This window comes from Apaloderma vittatum, unplaced genomic scaffold, assembly GCF_000703405.1.
Source record: "Apaloderma vittatum isolate BGI_N311 unplaced genomic scaffold, ASM70340v1 scaffold10284, whole genome shotgun sequence".
In the NCBI taxonomy this organism is placed as follows: domain Eukaryota; kingdom Metazoa; phylum Chordata; class Aves; order Trogoniformes; family Trogonidae; genus Apaloderma; species Apaloderma vittatum.
The window spans coordinates 1-21,036 of record NW_009714369.1 but is presented as its reverse complement, the minus strand read 5'-3'; the positions used below and the strand labels follow the sequence as shown (position 1 = coordinate 21,036).

Genomic DNA, 21,036 nt, shown 5'->3' with positions numbered 1-21,036 from the left:
TATATTGATAACAAAAAAAAGAAGTCTGTTAATCTATTAAACCTAGCCTAGATAGAAACATCAGTCTTGCAGAGGAGAATAGTACAATTTCCTTGATTAATCAAAGGCTTTGATAACAAAAAAAAGAAGTCTGTTAATCTATTAAACCTAGCCTAGATAGAAACATCAGTCTTGCAGAGAATAGTACAATTTCCTTGATTATTCAAAGGCTTCTTTCTTTTTATTAAAAAACAGGGTAAAAATACTCAAGCACATTACAAGGCCTGAAATTTGTTTTGGTCTTTAGCAAATCTTCTAGACTTCTCAGGTTTAAATCGGGAATGAGTTTCCACAACTTAGCTATAGCTCTACTTGCAGATGACCACAGCTTCACTTCCTACACTGGACAATTTTTCTTAGCAGAACCACTGCTACAACCAAACAAAACTTTACCAGTCCTCACCACACAAACTGTCACCGCTTGAAATGTGCTATATATCAATAGCTTTATTCACACGGGTCTGCTCGTGGGTGGCCATAGAAGCATCTTAAAGCAACTCAGCGCCTGGTGAAATTGCAGCCTTGCTCTTTAGGCATTAACTGAGACCAGGCCAGGGTTACAGAAGAAAGGAGAGCTGTAGATAAATAGGCCACTCCTTCCACCACCCTGTGAGTCAGTGGAACAGGTGCTGCTAAAAAGAGGAGATGTCCGAGTCTCAGTCTAGGACATTTTCTGCTAGCCTCATCTGAGAGAAGATAGCCAGTCTCGGATTTGAGACCTGAGATCAGGTACAGGGTGCAACTGAGCTGGAGCAAAGTTGATGTGAGGCTCTTCAATCTCATAGTCACTTCCACAGGCAGACTCAATCTGGATCATCCACAAATTCTTAAGGCAGCCATGCAGTTGTTCTGAAGCCAATGGACCGGTAAGACAAGAGAAGCCACCTCCTGGGACATCACATCTGCTAGTGGAAGAAAGAAGTTAAGGGATGGGAGATTGGAACAAGACTGTCAGCGGCTTAAATTATTTTTGAGATTGCAAATTGCAGAGGGGAAAATAAAAGCAAGGAAGAGGCAAAGAAAATAATGAAAAAGACAGTAAGAAAGAACAGAGCTAGGACAGCATTTTAAAGGTTAAACATTGAAATATGAGGTACTGATGCTACAACATGTAAAGTGTTAGTACTTATGTATTATAGCACACTTCCTCTGGGACAACTTAACAGGTCTATTAAGTTTGATGCCTGTTCTAATTCAAGCTACTGAAGAGACGTCAAACCTTTTCAGCACAGTTTAAAGAAAAACACCTTCCCTTGACATCTGCTCTTCTCCATTATTTTTGTTACCCGTCCTATACTTGCTCTTTGCGACAGTCTACGGGATTGCCAAGCATCTACCAGCCCAAGCAGTTCACACCTGCAATGACAGCCTAGAAGAAAATGCAGCAGCTTATGCCTCCAGCAGTTCTACGAGAAAATCAAAACACGCTCTGTGTGCCAGAAGACTCGATTTTAATATCTTTCAGAATTCTACAAAGACTTCCTACAATTCTTAGTCTAGAAATCAAAACTACTCATCTACTTTCTCATGGAATGAACTGCTGAGAACATCACCCAGGTATTTTTGGTCAAGTCTGATTTAAAGTGTCAAGTTAAACAGAGGACTTGGATTTGCGGTCTTACCTGCAGCGCTGCAGCCTTCTTCTCAAGGCCTGGATTAAACCTGTAGCAACAGAAGTGTCGCCATCCTAAGAGACAGAAGACCACCGTACCGCTCTGTGTCTTCACCTTAGGTGGGCTGATAAAGTGCTGCTTCTGAGGTACTGCCGAGCCAAAACCAGCCCGTGATGGTCACCTGACTCTCCCTGCTCAACACATTTTTGAGCAAGTTGTTCCACAGCAAATGGGACATGGTGAACACTTCAGACAAAAAGCACCTTGCCCTGCTTCTCAGGGTAGTATCTTACCATGCAGAGATACACATCTCTGTGTGCCAGAAAGTGATTTTAACTACTTAGGAGTTCACATTAAACTAGTGAACATTGCAACTGAACAGAAAAGAACCTAATGAGTTTGATGTCCATAAATATGCAAAAATTCCAAACCAAAGACAAGTGTGTACAAAATAATTTATTACAGCATAACATATGTTGGCAATATTTTACAGTGAGTTTTCCATTCAACCATTCTGAATCTAAACAGATGACACACAAAGGAGAATTTTAATTAGAACAGTTTATTTGTCTTAATAAAATCCCCTCTTCGTGAACTTATATTTGCCTTCGAGGGGCTAGTTAATATTACTGAAATTATTTACATTGCAGTGAAATAAAAACAGACCAAGATTGCATGATTCCATTACAGTTTCCAGAAAACGGATTTTTCTGTACAAGCCACAGTATAGTTACGTTTTGATAGCAGTTCTTACAGAATGTAAAGCTGTCATATGTAGCCGTTTTGTCCAGCAATACTACGCTTTAAATAGGTATATTAGATTGATTTCCATTCTGATGTGTTGTATATTTAATAGTTAATGCACCAGGATACAAAGTAAGAAAAAGGTTCGTTATGAGTCGTAGTCAGCCTCTCTGTGCTCCCTCCCTTAAAGTTTTCAGATGTGAAACATACTCCTCACATATTACTTGCCTTAGCAATAGTACTCAGGCGTGAGCAGTACTGGAGTATTGGCCAGAAGCGGACAACTAAGACTTTCAACGGAGGTAACACAGTAAAATAACCAGGGAATTTTTATGTCGTAGATAGGAACTGTATTCCCAATTGCTGTACCTTCTGCGTTTGCCCAAAATTGGAGCAGCTTTTTTTCAACTTAAGTGTCAATAAGTGAACGGACTGGGAGAAACCAGTAGGAAGAAGATGGAACAAAGGACAAACAACAGTATTAAATTTATTGTGTTTTCACAGGGAATTGCTTCAGGATACTCAAACTTAAAAATGTTAAACAGACCATAAACTTAAGGAAACCATAGCTATGGAACACAAGGTAGATAGAATAGTCTTCAAAAAGCCTTAGTTTTTTGAGTTTTTCTTTTTTCTTTTTTTAAATTTTACATAAGCTTCTTATCTTCATATCCATCAACACTGGTTCCATATAAAACACACACCTGACTAAAACATGCAAACCCCCAATGCTTTCATTGTCACTGTGCTTCAAAAAAACCAAACTGATTAAAGATAAAAATAAAATTAAAAAAACCCAAACGAACAAAACCAAACCCAGAGGAAAAAATACCTAAAGAACAGTAAAGGACAAAGAGGGCAATTCAAGCAGCACTTCAGTCTTAATCTGCTAAAAACGTTCAAATGATAATTTATTAACAAGATATGACCACGTTTATCTGCATCTGTAACAACACTTATGTGTAAGCAGTCTTTAACATCCATATTTTTTGTGAGGGAGGGCTGATGGATTATTAAAAGACTTAAAACTGTACAAGTACAAACATGAAAAATGCTGATTAAGGATAATGTTTACATAAATATTGGCAGTTTTTTGTCGGGAGAAAAAAAAACCAAACAAACTAATAGCATACTCCATTTCATATAACTATTCAAATATTTTGTTTTATACCTGTTCAAGATATTAAAATACAACCTGGAAAAGTAACCCTGATCCGTATCCAGCCAGCACGTAATGAGAGTCAGGAGTTCTGTATACGTGGGTGCATGTAGGTATACACACACACACACACAATTTCAGATTTCATTAGACAGCAAATCGTGGTTAAGGGCTGTGTGATTCACAGATGCGATGCTGCTATCGTCCTCGTTTGTGGCAGGCATAAAGGCAGACGTAAAAGGGAACAGTTTATGACACGCCGCTTGATATTCTTCACATTGAGTGTGGCAGCTCCCGAAACTGCCGTCAAGCAGTGCCTCAAAAACCTTCATTAACGTCTGAAGAAACAAAAAGTAACTGTTAATGAATGGGATTTAGAAGGGTTTTATCACAGAATCACAGGAGGTCAGGGACCTCAAAAGATCTAGTCCAGCCCCCCTGCCAGAGCAGGATCACCTACAGTAGGTCACACAGGAACGCGTCCAGGTGGGATTTGAACGTCTCCAGGGAAGGAGACTCCACAACCTCCCTGGGCAGCCTGTGCCAGTGCTCTGTCACCCTCACAGGGAAAAAGTTTTTTCTAGTATTTTTGTGGAACCTCCTATGTTCCAGCTTGTACCCATTGCCCTTGTCCTGTCATTGGACAACACTGAAAAGAGCCTGGCTCCATCCTCCTGACTCCCCTTGACATATTTATAAACATTCATGAGGTCACTCCTCAGCCTCCTCCAAGCTAAAGAGACCCAGCTCCTTCAGCCTTTCCTCATAAGATCCCACACATTCTTTGGCTTTAAACACTGTTATCTTTTACCTTTACATTTTTGTCTCTCATGTTTTTATCCAATCTAGTAGCAACAGCAATTGCTTTTTCTTGTCTTGATTTGTCCAGGAAATACATCATCTTTGCACCTTGCCACAAGAAAGAACACAACATTTAGACAACAGCATTCCTAAAGGCAATATCACATATAAAGGCACAAAGAATCTGAAAACTTACAAATCAGTGTGAATTAGGACTTCCTGCAAATTTTAATAAACTCTATTTTTCTGTCTTATTTATAAATGAAAACTAACAAAGCTAAAGCTGTTTTGAAATTTATTAGAAACATAAGGATTGAGTAACATGGGAGATCTGCTTCCGCAAAAAATGAAACGCCTCACTTCACTGAAGACCTGGCAGCCAAGAAATACCCATAAAGATGTCTTGGTTTGAGCTACACAGAATCAGTTCTGTTGAGTGATTTTTACTTTTTAGCTCAGTCTCTTCTAAGAGGCTGCACTTCCTGAAGCTAGCAGCATGACAAAGCCCTTCCCACCAGCAGACTAAATGAAATCCATCCTACAAACTCAGAAATGAGTAAAAGACACATTCTTGGAGATACCCTGAATTATTTGGAGAAGTACTAGAGGTAAGCAAATGAGACAGTTATTAAACAATTGTGGAACACAATCCAGAAGAAATGTGTCTATGTCCTTACGGCAGAAAGTAAAGCCAAGCTGGGCTACTAACCCAGGGCTGAGCAAAATACCTTCGCTCCAAGGGAACTGTCACTCAAGTTTGGGGCTTTGCCTAGACCAGACTACATTGCCGAAAAGTAAGACATCGCATTAACGTAACTACGCAGCTTTTTGAACTACAGTTGATCAAAACTGGTCTGGGCATCTCAGCAAAATACTGTGCTGCTCCTCACATCATAGCTGCTGTAATTTAACATCTCATCTTAACGAACACACAGACATTTCATATACTTCTACCAAATACAAAGTCCAGACATGCCTCTCTACATCAAGAGACTTACTGAACTTAATCTAGCTACATTTGTTTCAAGTCAGGGAGGCTTTGGTATGGAACTTGAAATGCGATTAAAATTCTGCTTATAATTGTTTTTACTAATAATCATTTTAAGCTAAGAAAACTCATTTGGACTCAGACTTAAAAGTTCAGATCTTTCAAACCTTTATGTCTTCAAACTTGAATTAAAGATGACAGTTAAAAAAAAGCTATCAATTGTACAGTAGAGAAGTCAATCGCTTCAAATCTTTTTCAGCACAAAGACTGACATATGGATGAAGAAGACCTAAAGCTACCAAGGTGATGTTAGTTCATTCCTGATTTCATTTTAAAATCTTAATACCGCTGCTTGTAAAATGATAAGACCAAGTGATCGAGGGACCCTAATGTCCACTGATTGACCCTGAGGAGCTGTTACAGATTTACGCCCCCACACTTCCACTGAACGTGAACAGCCCCACTGCCTTCAAAGGGGTCCCTGACATCTCTGTACTGCGAGTGCCCCCACTGCCAGTGATCTAGCTCAGGCTCTTCTCAGAGGCACTAAAGATGTAGACAGCCTGAATCCAAACCCACAGGTATGACAGCCTTGGCCTGTACAATTACTACGACAAGGGGACTGTGTTGCCTTCCGTAGTAACAGAAAAACAGAGAGCAGAACCTGGAAAACATCCCGTTAGATGCCCAACAATGAGGAGTAGAAGAACACATCTGTAAGAACCAGCAGCAAGTGCCTGCTGAGATATCGGTACCTGAGTTCCCAAATTTTGACCCTGCTCACAGGACACGGGGCACAAATAGTGTTCTCAAGACGCTGTCCTGAAACAGGGATCCTGTAATGGGCTCTGTAAGGCTGGGGTAGAGTTGTCTGACTTTAGAGACAGATGAAAATCCTCTGAAGCTAACTTTCTTCAGTGATTTTGGACAGACCCTGGGTAACTTCTACAAAATTGGTGAGATTAGTACTAGGCACATACTTTAAATGCTTGATAAACCTACATTTATTTTTGCTTCCTAACTGCCGGAGAGGCATTTTGTTTTCTTCTACACTAGCTTCTCAGGTATTAGAATTTTTATTCCAAAACTTTCTGTACTCAGTAGCCATGACAAAAACGCAATTCTGGCTTCCTTTGACTGAGCTGCAGCAGCTACTTGCAGTTCTTCTACACAAGTAGTCTAAGTTTCATATTTCAACATTTTCATTGCTGACCATAAAGCAGAACAGTAAAAGTAGCATAACAACCTCACCGTGGTATTTTTATTGATGTTGTTGCTATGTGAAAAAGCTATGAGCAGGAACAGAGACATTCCAACTGACAAGAAAACAGGGAAAAGCACTGCTTCTCAAAAAAAAAATTTGAAAAAATTCCTACATATAATTTCCAAACTAAAAGCTGCAACAGGAGGGATTTCTGTTTCTGTGCCTGAATACTTGTGATGCTTTAATCACACTTTTTGGACCTAAGAAGCAGGTTCCTTATGCATCTAACAAAAAAAAAGTGCATGTTTTTTAAACATGGTCAAAGCAGGCAGAAAAATGCAATGTAAATGTGAATTTCTGGCTCACTGGAAAGTATGAATGAATTACACACGGCAGATAAAGATTCCAGACATAAATCACTTAAACCATCTCCTTTTCAAGAGCATTAAATGAAACAAACCTGACAGCTGGTGCTGAATGGAGGTAGCATTGTGTTTGAGAAATTCTTCATTAAAACTTTCCAAGTTTTTATTAACAAAGATTTTCTGCATTTCTTGAGTTAGGACCTTGCTCACAATTTCTGGGAGGTTACTATGGTCAGATACTAGAAGGGGAAAGAGACATAAAAAAAAGTCATTTAAACGACTGTAGAAAACAGTGTGAAACCACAAACATCCCTGCTAAAATTCCCATTTTCAAAATTTGGGCACAGAAACACAAATGTACATTTGAAACAGGTCAATACAAGCTGTGTTTATTCTAGATTAAATATTCATAAAGGGCGCTCTGCTGCAAGCCCACAATGCACACACTTTGCTTCAGTCAGAACCTCCTTCTCCCATCTCCGCCACTTATTTTCTTAAAACTGACAAATTTCAGAGATCTTTGGAACATCTACTCCACTGTGAAATCCAGTCAAAATGAGTTATTGCATCAACCTGGTAGATTAATGGAGCAAGGAGTATAATACACACACAGCACCCTGCATGGCACAATCTGTGTTTTCTTGGGTATTACCATGGAAAACAAACAATTTTTATTTTTATTCATAGCAGTTTGTGTTTCGAAAGTATTTATAGATTACAAAAGTATGTCGTTATGCCCTTGTACAACATCATTTCCTGTATCTTTATACATGTATACGTACTTCCTATACACATACCAGCTTTAGAGAATTTAATCAAGCACTCATGTAGCCACGGATTATTACTGTCGATGGCAAAAGCTCTTTTGACAGACTGTAACATTAACAGAAACTTTCCTGTGGAAAGGAGAAAACACACAGAAACATACCAAAATTAAGAATACAGAACTTTTTCTCTTTATATCAACTACTGTTCTCTTTAGTAAATCTAGTACAAACATCAGAAACATCAATGACTACAGAGAATTAGAAGAGGGATTTATTTTTTCCCGTCCAATTTTCTTGATAAAATAGAAATGCTCGCTGCTTAAACTCTGGCAGCGCTGCGTAGGTGATGTTACTACCCATTTGGCTTTGTTTTCCCCTTAGATAAAGATCACACTGCAAATATCTTACCACAGCATTTATTAGTATATGCCACAACTCACTTTGCTCTTTTGGTTTTTTTTTTGTTTGGCTACACAAAAATGCTATTTCCCCTATTACTGCAGGCCATGATGCAAATCCCAGCTTCAGTCAAGTAAATAGCTTCTGCAGACCATTTTAGGCTACATTCACATAACATAAGCTGCAGTGAAGGGTTACAATTTTCTAGAGCAAAAATAAAATTATGCAGTACTTTACCTTTTCTGAAGTATATTTCAAATGCTAGTAAGTGTGTTTCTATGTCATCTCCAATAAGATTCTTAAGTGGTATAAGAAACTTAATGGCTTCTTCTAATGGATTTTCTACCTGTTTTAATAAAAACACAGTGAAATTCAAAGCTTAAAATACATGTCAAATAAAAAGCACCAAGGATAGTTTGTGTCATTCGAAGTATTTAAATAACCAAAGACCACAGGTAAACTTTGTAGAGCTTTCTGAATCAATCTCAACTACAATATTTTTTTTTCTGAACAAGATTTAAGTGTCTACTCATGATTTCGTGTTGAAAAAGACAAAGTTATTGCTAACTCTGGCACTGCTCACTTCATGTACTCATTGTTGCAATTTAGCCAACAACTAAACATGACCACCTTAGCAACTTCAGAAGTTTAAGCCTATTGTCCGTGATAATAGAGATATTTCTTTATGCTCAGAGAAAACACTGGCTCATGTCTTCAAATTTTGTGAACTGCAATCACATTTCTGTTATTTTTTAATTCATTGCCTGTATGAAAACAGGAACCATCAGGCAAGAACCATCTTTTTGTTCAGTATGTATTTTAATGAAGGATGGTCTACCTTTTAAAAAATGCCAAATTCAAGGAAACTTTGATTTATTAAAGGAAAAAATATTACTTTACTGTAAATACAGACTACAGAAAGGTATCTTTGCATGCAAACGCCCTCAGATTTGTAGAATAATCTGGTAATATCCCAGATTATAGACTTTTTATGATAATCACATTAATTAACATGAAAGACCATGCTAACCCTTTCCAGTTTTTCAGGAACTAGCTCTTCCCTGGGTCCACTAGTTTCCTCCTCCTCTTCATCTCGCTTTTTCTTTTGATTCTTTTGTTGTCGCTCTCTTTCCGCGTGTTTTCTTTCCTCTTCAAGTTTTGCTTTCTTCTGTGCTCTTCTTTGCTTGCTAAGCATTTTCTTCAGTTCTTTGGCTGAGAGATTTTCTACAGGTTAAGGTAACAAACAGGTAACTAACTTATATTAACAGCGTATTTAATTTCAAATCTTGTTTCTCTCAATACTCAGACATGCCACTACGCTCCTTCCCCAGGTCACAAGGGCATACTTGTACAGTGACTGCCATGAACGTTACCACTTGCCAGACCATCATCCCTATGGATTCCAACATTAACACCACTACATTTCTGTTTACAGCACAACACAAATGCTTGATCTTGGACATTTTCTCTTATGTAGTTGTTGCAGAAGCCTCAACAATCTGAAAGGTTAATTACATCAAACTGTTGCATCTATGACAAGTCTTACCTTAGCAAAAGGACAATGGTTTTCAAAGATAATACTCAGCTTCCTTCTAGTGCTAATTAGAACCGTCCAGCCACTACCTTAAAATAAGCTTGTTATCTTCCATTAAAGTGTCTGAACAACACAGAGCGCAGCAATTGCACTGATTTTCTGTAAATGCTATGGGATGGCTAAATGGATGCAGGCAGAAAATGATAGTTTGGGCTGAGGAGAGGGAAAATATTCTCGTATGTATTAGTAGGAGCATTATATGAGTCTTCAGGCTGCTCGCTATGTTCAAGATTTTTAGACTGGACTAGCATTTAGAGAAACCAAGAAGGTTTAACAGTTGCCTGAGAAGGAGAACACATGAAACACGGTTTCCTCCAGGTTCACACAGAAGTGAGGAGCCTTGCGCCTTTCAATTTTTCCTTCCCTGCTGTCCCACTGACCCGAGCAGTTCAGCCAGAATACTACAGTCATTTCCACTGGTTACTGAGGTGCTTCAGCATGATTTGTGATAATAGCGTGGGCAAGGAACAGAAGGACAGGGCTGCTGGACTAACACACCATTTTTTTGGTGGCCACTGCACTGTCGCCTCTCCACTGGGGCCTGCTACCACTCTCAGACAGGGAAGCAAGGAGAAGCAAACCTTCTTTTGATCCCATTCATACACACAGAGCTGCCATCTCCTGCGAATGAGCCTACTGAGGGCCAGCACGCAGCAGGCAAATGAGCTAACTGGCTTCTCACTCTTCCCCACCTTAGTTTCTGTGACCTACTGCTATCAAGATGCCCTGTCAGACACAGACTTGACATTATATACAGAAAAAAGCCGGAGAGAAACAAGATGCAAGTGGAACTGTGCGGTGAAATGCACTCCTCTTGGACTTCATTATACAAGGCAGATACGGAAAAACTTATTCACCTCAATGAAAGGTAAGGTTGCATTGGCAACATTTAGTGGTATTTTTGTTTTACTTAAACTTCTTCCCCCCACCTCAAAAGTCCTTCTCTTTGCAAAGGGCTAGATATTAATTTCCATCCTTTACTCAACAGCCACTGCAGTACTGATGGTAGCTGCAATTTCACAGAATAAGCAGCTATTTATCTTAAAGGAAAACACCTTGTAATTCATTTGTCATTGAACCCTCAAGATTTCTAAACCACATCCCACTGATTTCCTAAGAAAGTCTGCTTTCCATTTAACAGCAATTTAAAATCATTTTCTAAACTTATTATGTTAATACACACTTATCCATGTATTCTTTGGTCCTGAAGTTATGTGTAAAATGAGAAAATGTAATATAGTGTTAATTTATTGCATAGCACTACTAGCTAAAAACACTGGATCAAAATCAAATTCTTACAATTCAGACTGCTTTCCCCAAAATCTATCCACTGTTTCATAATTCATCTATTAATATAATTTATCTTTTGTTTAAATGAGTAAATTATAGAATGTGTTGGCTGGAAGGGACCTTTAAAGGCCATCTAGTCCAACCCCCCTGCAATGAGCAGGGACATCTTTCACTAGATGAGGTTGCTCAGAGTCCCAGCAAACCTGACCTTGAGTGTCTCCAGGGATGCAGTCTCCACCACCTCTCTGGGCAACCTGTGCCAGTGTCTCACCACCCTCATAGTAAAGAGCTTTTTTCTAACATCTAATCTGAACCCACCCTGCTTTAAAACCATTGTCCCTCATCCTGTTGCTACACACCTGAACCAAATTTGATTTTTTTCTCTGAATATTCCGAAACACCACTCCTCGCCACCTAGGTTCCTTCACATCCTAGTTCTACATACTTGAGTTTACTCATGTACTAGTTTTATAATATGGTAAGAGAATAGAGTGGGAGAAGTCTGTGGCCTATCTGTGATCTCTTTTCAGTTATCAAACAGCAACAGAAAAGAGAATGACAGAATCACAGAATGTCAGGGGTTGGAAGGGACCTTGAAAGATCATCTAGTATGTTAGAACTCATATTCATTCTACACCAGAAAACTTAGTCAGCTTAGTAAGTTTTGACAAGAGTTACACATATGAGCCTCCATTACAGTCTACATACCGGAATTCACTTCTTGTTCTTTGCTTTCATTGGTGAGAGGATTATCATGGAGCTTCAAGTAGATTTCAATTGCTGACCGAGCAGCCTTGAAGTAGAAGGCATGTTTCCTGAGCACATCTTCTAATCTCAAAAGGTCTACATAGGCACGAAGAGTCATCTTTCTCATGCAGTACGTGTGGAAGTCAAATTGATCATCCGTTATCTCAAAAAAATGCTTCAAGAAAAAAAGAACACACACACAACTTAAACAATTCCATTGCTTAGTCTACTCTTTTAATTAGGTGGAGGTCAAAATTACAACTGATTATTTATAGGCAATAAAATAGACATAAAAATATCCTTACAGTATTTACTGTCCAAGAGAGCCTGTCAGTAGGGGAAAAATCCATCTAGAAAAATCTCATTTTTTTAACAGAAACAATAACATCATTGTTCAAAGACTTAGGTGTTCTTTAAAAGCCAACTGAAATATGATTGTTCTAACTTAAAAAAAAACCAAACACAAAAAACAGTTGGCAAAAGATAGCATAAAGTAAATGTACAAACAGTTGTATGGTTAAGATACCCAGTATTTTATACTGAATCTGTTTCACTTCAAATAATTGGGTTTTTTTACATAATAGTAAGGGATGACATCTATTGCAACAAATCAAGTATTTCTGTAGTTTTTAAAGTAGCTTTTAAAACAGGCACAATAGAAACTTATCATGCAAAGAAAACGATGCCGACTACAGCCGCAGATATTTTCCTTGGTGTGTATGTGAGAAATACTGGGAAAGAAGTTGCTGGTGTCTGCACCTACTTACCCTTTCTACCTCGTGGCATTTTTTCAAGGCATCACCATACTTCCCCAGCCTTTGATAAGCTGCAGCACATTCAGTCTGGAACCACATACACTGCATCTCATTTAGGTTTTCCATTGCAGAAGTTCCTTCCTGAAATAAGCATCATTATCACTGTTGCTATTATAATTGACCAGATGCTTCTTTCAACTATGGCTACTTTCAGGTCATTAGTAGGAAACAATCAATCCTTCAACTACTTGCAATAAAATAAAAAATTGACATAACCATCCAGCAACTGAGAATACTACTGAGGACAGCCTGTGCTTGCGAAGACAGAAAAGAATAGATTGAAATATTTATTTTAAAAAAAATTATCTGAAGATTAGTGCCTCAACAGATTTTTAAGATTAACTCATACTTGCATACACAGTCTTATTTTTATGATTTGGGGAAGAACATAACACTTTCTAAAATTCATAAAGGTCAGCAAGTAATTTTCATTGGGTTTTCCCCTCTCAGGTAAGTGGCACTAGTCTAAAAATCCACCATTTTCACTTTCACAAATTCACTTCCAAATGTTTTCACACCTAAAAATAAGAAGAATTAAGGACTTGAGTTCATTTATGTTCTCTAGGAAATCTCACCAAGTAGTTGTCTTCATATTTAGTTACATAAATAATATAGAAAAACTGGTCTTCATTAATCTAAATTTTGTTCAACATTAAAAATTTAGACTTTAAAGTGCATATGCATATGCCATCTTTTACAGATAGGATTTGCTTTAATAATATCCGTAGTACTAGCATAAAGGAATGAAATGTTCAAGTCCAAATTAATTTACATTAATGCTAAATCACAGCGAATATAGTGCACATTCATGAGCAGTTAGCTCTGATGGTATTACTGGGTAACAGCAGGTTTGACAGACAAGGTATCCATCAGATGTATTTCCACGGAGATACTCAGAAGTGAGACAATGACAAAACACTTCTGGGCAATCTCCTTTGAACACCCGTTTTCTCCAGTTTTACTGAGTCTATACTGCTGGAGTCCTGCATCCAGTTCTGGGGACCCCAGCACAAGAGGGACAGGGGCCTGTTAGAGCAGGTCCAGAGGAGAGCCACCAAAAAAAAAACAAACAACCCCCAAAAAACCCCACAGAGTTGGAACCCCCCTGCCCCTGAAAAAAGGTTGAGAGTGTTGGGGTTCAGCCTGGAGAAGAGAAGGCTCCAGGGAGACCTTACTGAGGCCTTTCAACAGATAAAGGGAGCTCGTAAGGACAGAAACTTCTCACCAGGGTCTGCAGTGACAAGGGGTAACAGTCTTAAACTGGATAAGGAAGATACTGACTACGAGGATTGTGACACATCAGCACAGATTTCCCAAAGAAGTTGTGGATGCTCCATCCCTGGAAGTGTTCCAGGCCAGGCTGGATGGGGCTTTGAGCAACCTGGTCTAGTGGGAGGTGTCCCTGCCCGTGGCAGAGATGCTGGACTAGGTGATCTTTGAAAGGTTGCTTTCCAATTCGAACCATTCTATGATTCTACATATTTTTTAGCACAAAGTATAAGAGCATTCCCTTAAAAACAGACACTAAAAAAATAATTTTTATTTGGGTCAAAAGTTATACGAATGAAAAAGAACTGCCAGAGGCAAGCAAAACCTGTCTTTCTTAAAGCTTATACTTACCCTTGTGAATTTAGAGCACATCTCCTCTGCATCCTTCACCATATTTGCTCGCAGCATGTATTTAGCACACTTAGAATTGATAAATCTGTCTGCTGTATCCAAAGACTGTGCTTCATCCATCCATTTGGCAGCTTCCTTGAGGTTACCTACATGCTGTTAGTGAGAAATTAAATAGTTAACTTTCAGTATAAGCCTGCTATTAACCAGCTCCTGAAATCTGTATTTACTAGTATTTCTCCCCCAGAAATGACAAAAGGCAGTATTATTGTAACAAACAGAGTAACAACTTTTTTTCAGAATAACAATTCGCTTTAAGATGTGACTTGTTTTGCAAAACCTAAACAAAACAGTTTATTTTCCTCCTGACAGAACAGTGACCAAAAAGAAACCCTCATGAAATCAATGCCCATAACCATTGCTAACAGAAACACTATCCACACACTCACACCAGCTTGTTGGGTTGTTTCTTTTTATAAACCAGGTACTCTACGTGTCCAAATTCACTTTTTACCTTGTAAATTTTTGCTTTTAAATAGAATAGTTCTATTAATGTTGGAGTGCTTGCAATTGCAGCATTAATGTAATCCAAGGCCAAAGAACACTGGCCAAGTTTGTCAAAGTGCTGTGCCAGGAAATATCGAACCCAAAGCAGTGTCGTTGGGGGCTCTTTCTCTCCATTTTCTGCAACAAAATGAAAAAAGAGTTACAGTAACTGCTGAGGTTGAGGACTGCATTTGGGAAAAAAAAATCCCACAAAACAAAAACTACACAAAAAACAAAGCTTGGCAAATTCAGCAAAATCTCCCTGTAATGCGTTCATTTACTAGAAAGTATTATAATTATTTTCTTGTAAAAAGTATCAAGAGTTGCTGAAGTTGTGATAACTGCCATAAACAGTATTAATAATTACAGTGTAACTAATGTAATGTAAGAACATACAAACTTACCATATGCACTAAAAAGGTCACAAGTTTTCAATGAGGCTTCATAACCAGTAACAAGTTCTTGGATTGTAGAAACCTGCATTAAAAAAAATAAATAAATCAAAGTTATGCTTTACTCTCATGTTTACATAAATTACACACTGAAAAAATACTCAGGCAAAGTTAGAGAAACGTTACTAAACTAATTACTTAATCTGGAAAAAAAAAGTGACAGAGCTTCCACCAGCTACCTTTGATTCCCCATTTTAATGGGTGATACAGCAGGGAACAGGTAAAATCTTCGGCAGCTTACAGCAAAGAGTAACCAAGTACATTTGATTAGTATCCTTTTAAAATTGTGGCTCAGATTTTTTTATTTATGCTATTAGCTTTTTAAGTGCCCAAACTGAGCCAACAGGAGAAGGGTGCTTGGGAAAGACTCTGCATGAACGTTCCGTAACAATGAAGACACAGAACAGACTTCTATGGTTTTCTGGTAGGCTGATACGTCCTACTGAAGTTTTTGTTGTTGTTAAAAAGGTATTGTTGCCTAGAATAGAGGCTGCATCTTTTTACAGGGAAAAAAACCCAAACTATATATTGAATGATACTGACCACTTTGGGCAATCAGACCTTGTCAATGATATCATTGAAAATTTAAAATTCACCCACAGTTTTGAGCTCGCACTGTATGAATTTGGCATCCACAATACATACAACTGTTAGTACCACTTGTCAAAGGCACAAAACTATTCTGACACGTGGTGGGTCCATGGTTTACAAGTGCCACAAAATATTTCTAAGCATTTTTATGAAATGCTCAACCTGTTCTGTAGCTAGATTCTAAACATGCCTGCCATACCTAGCAAGTAACCAGCCTCAAGGACACAAAAACAATACTAAACAGAGAAATATGATCTATGTAAATATACCCAAATTAGAGACGAATACCATGATATATTCACTGCTAAGGTGAAACCTATAGATAGTAAAGGCCTTCAACTTCAGTGGTTAAGAGTAAGATGATCTTACATTAGAACAAAAAAAGTGGGTTGCAGGAGTAAAATAAAAAATACCATAGAGACACAGCAAAATTTTAAAAATTAGGATATGACAAGGCACACATCTATTTTGAGACAAAGTCTGGGAGAAGAAAGGAAGGGAATAAACCTTGTTTTAGGAGATTAAAGTACACAATTTGAAGGATACTACTTTACTTATCCTAATTCAGCACAACAAGCACAAAATGCTGAACGCTTTCTTTCAAAGAGAGCAGAGAAGGTGACACGCTCAAGTCATATGCAGTGTAAATGTCTCAAAGTATAATACAACATTCTGGAAAGCTCTGGGCAAGTCTTGTAAGAAACAGTTTCTGGTAGCAAAATTTCAAACACAGTAAAACTTTGCTAGACTTCAAACAACTACAACGTGATAAAGGAATGTCAAGAAGTCACAACTAAATGGACAAAGACAAACAAACGCATTAAGCTGTTCTCTGGTCCCAGACATTTATTTATTAAAACAAACCAACAACCTCAGGAAAAAACTTTGAAGATTCTCTTTTCTAAAATGAGTTTAAAGGAAGAAGCAAGCACCTGCTTCAGAGAGCAAGCTTGCACTGTCTATGTGCAACAGACAGTTATTCCCTCACTGCTTTTCACTGCAACTTCAAAAGTATTCCCAAAGTTATTCCCACGTGGCTGTTGACAAACTCAAAACTCCTTTGAAACCAGTCAGCTTTGTTAGACTGCAAGTGAGCTACGTGTAAAGGAAGACCCCTTAATTTCTTTAATAATCACGTGCCCCCATCCCAAAGTCTACACACAACTTTTTCCACTATTGCACACTTGGGAGTCCAGCTTCACATATGGACAAAGACCATGCTACCACCAAAAAGACTGGTGTAACCACCTCTGAGCTACATGCACCTTCTTTCCTCAGAAGGAAAGATTTCTTTACTGAAGGGGTTATCAGGCACTGGAATGGGGCCCCTGGTGGAGTCTCTGTCCCTGGGGGTTATTTAAGAGTCATGTAGATGTAGTGCTTAGGGTTATAGTTTAACTTGTCAGTGTTAGGTTAATGGTTGGACTCAATGTTCTTAAAGGTCTTTTCCAATCTGGGCAATTCTATGCGTGGTCCCTACTTTGGGTTAATGCTAAATGTCCCATCATTAGGGCGAGCTGGCAACGGGCAGCCCTGGGGCAGCAAGGCAGTAAGAAAGCCTCTCTTCTAGCAGGTGGGGCTTCAATCAGCTCACAGCAACAGCCACAAGAAATCGTCTGCTCTTGAGGTGATGGGAGAATACCAAACCGTGCCATGTCCTAAGAGATGCTAAATCCATCCATATTCAGAACTCTGCAATGCTTTTGGCTTCTACAGTCCAAGAAGCTACACTGGAAAGGTCATTCTGAAAATTGCTTTGAATAATACATTTGAAAGCAAGTATTCAGTGAAAGCAACAGCTACAAAAATAATGCAAATCATGTTGTCAGGTTATTGCAGACATTCTTGAAAAATACGACAGCATCTTTGTTTCTCATGACTACTAAGAATCTTTTTCTTCCCTTTCTATGTTATGCTTCAGTCTCTTGCTAGTAATTTAGGAAAATAATTCCAGGTTCCTGTGCTGCTTCAGGGAACAAATGGTCTGGAAATATAACCCTTATTTTCTGTGTTCATATGAACTGCAAATTTAGTAGTAAAATCTTGTCTCTTGGATTTACTACCATCTGTTCTCTGTATTCTACAGTCAACAATGCAATCTCAAAGGCAGTAATATTGCACTATTTCTAACCACTACATTCTTCATGAAGAATCAAGCTGAGGTATCTGGAAATACCAGGATAGTCACCATGAGTTAATTTCAAACATTATTATTCCAGGAAAAAAAAATTTTCAGTTATTCCCTTACCATGGCTCTGAAAAGACGTAAGGTATTAAAGCAGATGTGCTAGACTGACTAGATGTGCTGTAGCGTGTGCTAAGATTTAACCGTTAAAAAATTCATACATGTTTACACCACTGAGACACAGGCAAGGGGTACATCATCTTTCCTTAAACACAACAAAAAGGACACAAAACAGTGTGGAGGACTAAAAAGACAGCAGTCAGGAACAAAATCACAAATTACCTGGTACAAATATCTGCAGAGGAATATTTAAATCACTAAAAATACATTAAATAGATCACTTCTGGGAATTACCACACAGTAGGAGACTGACACTATAGAAAACCATTTTTATCATTTCCTTACGGAATGCCTAATAAGCATACATACTAGAAGCTAAGTATTTGTATGTGTTCTGGGTTTGATCTTTTTTTAAGATACCTGAAGCATTTTAAAGACTAGCTACACTCCACTCTGTAAATTATGCAGTCAATTCAAGAGTAACTTTTTCTCCTCCTTCAAGCAGCTGCCACAGTCCACTGCAACCCATTCCAAACCCATAACTGATGTCTCAGAAAACAGTTCAACTTTGTCCCAGTGTCAAATCAAGTTTCTGAAATTCCGGTGTCTCAAATGGTACCTTGCTTTTTCAGACAGAATTCAATGGATGCTACCAGTTTGAGACCCCCATGATAGAGCTGAAGAGTTTTCCACATTGAAACACTCTGGTTAACCCCTTTCAGAACCTGCCACAATGAGTTAGAGGAGGAAAAACTAGGAAACAGTTCTTCAGCTTCCAGTAGGTGACCCAATGAGACTTGTCTTAAATTTGTGGGTATTTACTTCTCAGTAATTACAGCAGACAGGTGTAAATAAAATAGAAATTTCACAAGAATCTCACCAACTCGGATTTAGCTGTCTTAGAGAGCTCTTCAATTAAACTATAATAGAAGGATCATTCCATATTCAAAAGCCATACTAGATGGCTTTTTTTATATAGACCAGAAAAAACAAGAGGTGACAGCATGGGTGCTGCTTCTTCCTCAACTACACAAACACAGTGTCTCATAAACACATGCCTCCTTTGAGATGCCCAATCCCGAATGAGTATGTAGAACTTCAGATTGCAGGAAAAATGTGTAATATACAGGAATTGGAACTGCCTTGGTATTGACAAGCAAGTATCTTCTAAACAGCAGCCTGAAAGTTCAAACACTAACTGTATTTTGGCAACAAGTATTAGGTATGTCCCATAAAAGCATTCTCCTTCATTCTCCAGTTGTTACACGGAGCATTACCCCTTCTGAACTCCAGTTTGCAAGTAATTTTAAAAGACATCTGTAGCCCTTCCTGAGGAAGAGGATGGGCTGCTGCCTAACTTCTCTCCCTACTTCAAAATAAGGGAGTAATTTCACAAAAGCATCTTCTCTTACACTGATAACGCACTTATACTGTTCTTGCAAAAAACCCAAACCAAACACAACCACAAAAAAAAAAAAAACAAATAAAAACCCCAACCCAAGCAAATAAAAAATCCCAAAGTCCCAAAAAGGACTACTTGTGAAGGACCTGAGAAAGGGAAAACAGCAGTAAGTAACTTTCCTGAAGTTGCTCCTCTTCCATTGGATGAAGCTCATCTTTGCTGAAAAGGAAACAGGATGTTTCCCAAGACAGATGTTCTCAACTCTGGAATCCGACAATTTGGCTCAGACATCAGACAGCTGCTTTTCTTACAATTCAGAGTATCAGCACAGGTGGCATTCACCACCAGGAAGTTTGATTTCTCAGCTGGTTCTGCAGCTCTAGCATGGGAGAAGGACTGCAGAACCCAACCTGCAAAGGCAGGCATTCTGCACATAATGTTTTCACTTAAGGCAAAATGAGGCATATGGGAATAAAGAAAAGACCATGTGTTCTTGCCCTTCAAAGAAAGGTTATGCTATGTGTCCTCAAAATTTGGACTTGAACAACCTTTGTTTTCATAGAGAGAATTTTCCTGATTTTAAAAAAAAAAACCAAAAACCAACAAAACCACCCAATTTGTTTCTTGCAGGCAATGCGTGTGGTGCCAACAACAGCGGCCCTGAGGGTCACAGAAACTGATCCCAAAGCATCACATCACTTGCCAACAACAAATCAAACATCTGTGAATCAGATGAGTACTTATATGAAAAAAAAAATTGCAAAAATTCCACTTTAATAGCAGAAAGCCTCAAAGCTGAATAAATCAATCCCTTTGTTCACATCCTAAAGTATAATGAACATTGACAATATTTCCCATGACTAGCATGGTTAAGTAGCAGTACTTGAACAAAACTTTCTGGTTCTCCAAGTAAGAATTGTATTCTTTATTCAGGCGAGTGGGGTGTAGTTGAGTTTGTGACACCACCTCTCCAGTACAGCAGAAGAGGCATCTGCTACACTAAGTAAGAATTCTTAATGCCTGTGCAAGAAATTGAAAAACAGTTGTACTTTTCACAATATCTAGACGCCACTTGCAAATTGTTTTGCTACGGAGCACCCAAAAAGGAAACTGTCATTGTGCAACTTCAAAACAGTCATAATCTAGAAGAGATGGGTGACCTAAAAATGGAATGACAAACTAAGCTTTTCAACAGCAGCCCTGGAAAAACATTTGCTTTGGTCCAGACGAAAACGATGCTGATATTAACAGATCAAGTCCTTGTGACCAAATTAGGAGTATCTTTCACAAGACAGAAAGAAGTATCCAGTACATACCCTGAAGCAATACTCTAAATGCCTCATGGGAAATGGAGAAGCAACAATAAAAACAGTCCGTAAGAGTACTACGTCAATACTTGAAGTCTTCGCTATGATGAGATGTTATCTAAGAGAGAGATAAGAAGGTGCTTACAATATGCAGAAGCAGTATCAATGGACCCTGAAAAAATATTTATGAACTTAGTATCAAGTTAATAAAGGGAGGAAAAAAAAAAATCAAAACAAAGCTGCTGGCTTAGAGTTCTGGAGAAGCACTAAACCACCCCTCGAGTTGCCTCCATTTCTGAGATGGGGAAATCATTCATACACGCTGTCCTGGGTTTGAGCTAAAACCCAGTC

The 21,036-nt window shown here is 38.5% G+C and overlaps 1 protein-coding gene across 1 annotated transcript; it reads right to left on the bottom strand.

The window, feature by feature from the left end:
• Window positions 1–3,278: 3,278 nt before the first annotated feature.
• Window positions 3,279–15,165, bottom strand: LOC104268024 (N-alpha-acetyltransferase 16, NatA auxiliary subunit-like; the record flags this gene model as incomplete). The annotated part of the gene is made up of 11 exons (XM_009868740.1): window positions 3,279–3,893; window positions 4,367–4,464; window positions 7,009–7,152; window positions 7,711–7,809; window positions 8,317–8,425; window positions 9,110–9,303; window positions 11,672–11,885; window positions 12,478–12,606; window positions 14,146–14,298; window positions 14,657–14,826; window positions 15,093–15,165. Coding segments are annotated over 11 exons (1,584 nt in total), but the record flags the coding sequence as incomplete, so codon positions are not given.
• Window positions 15,166–21,036: the final 5,871 nt, after the last annotated feature.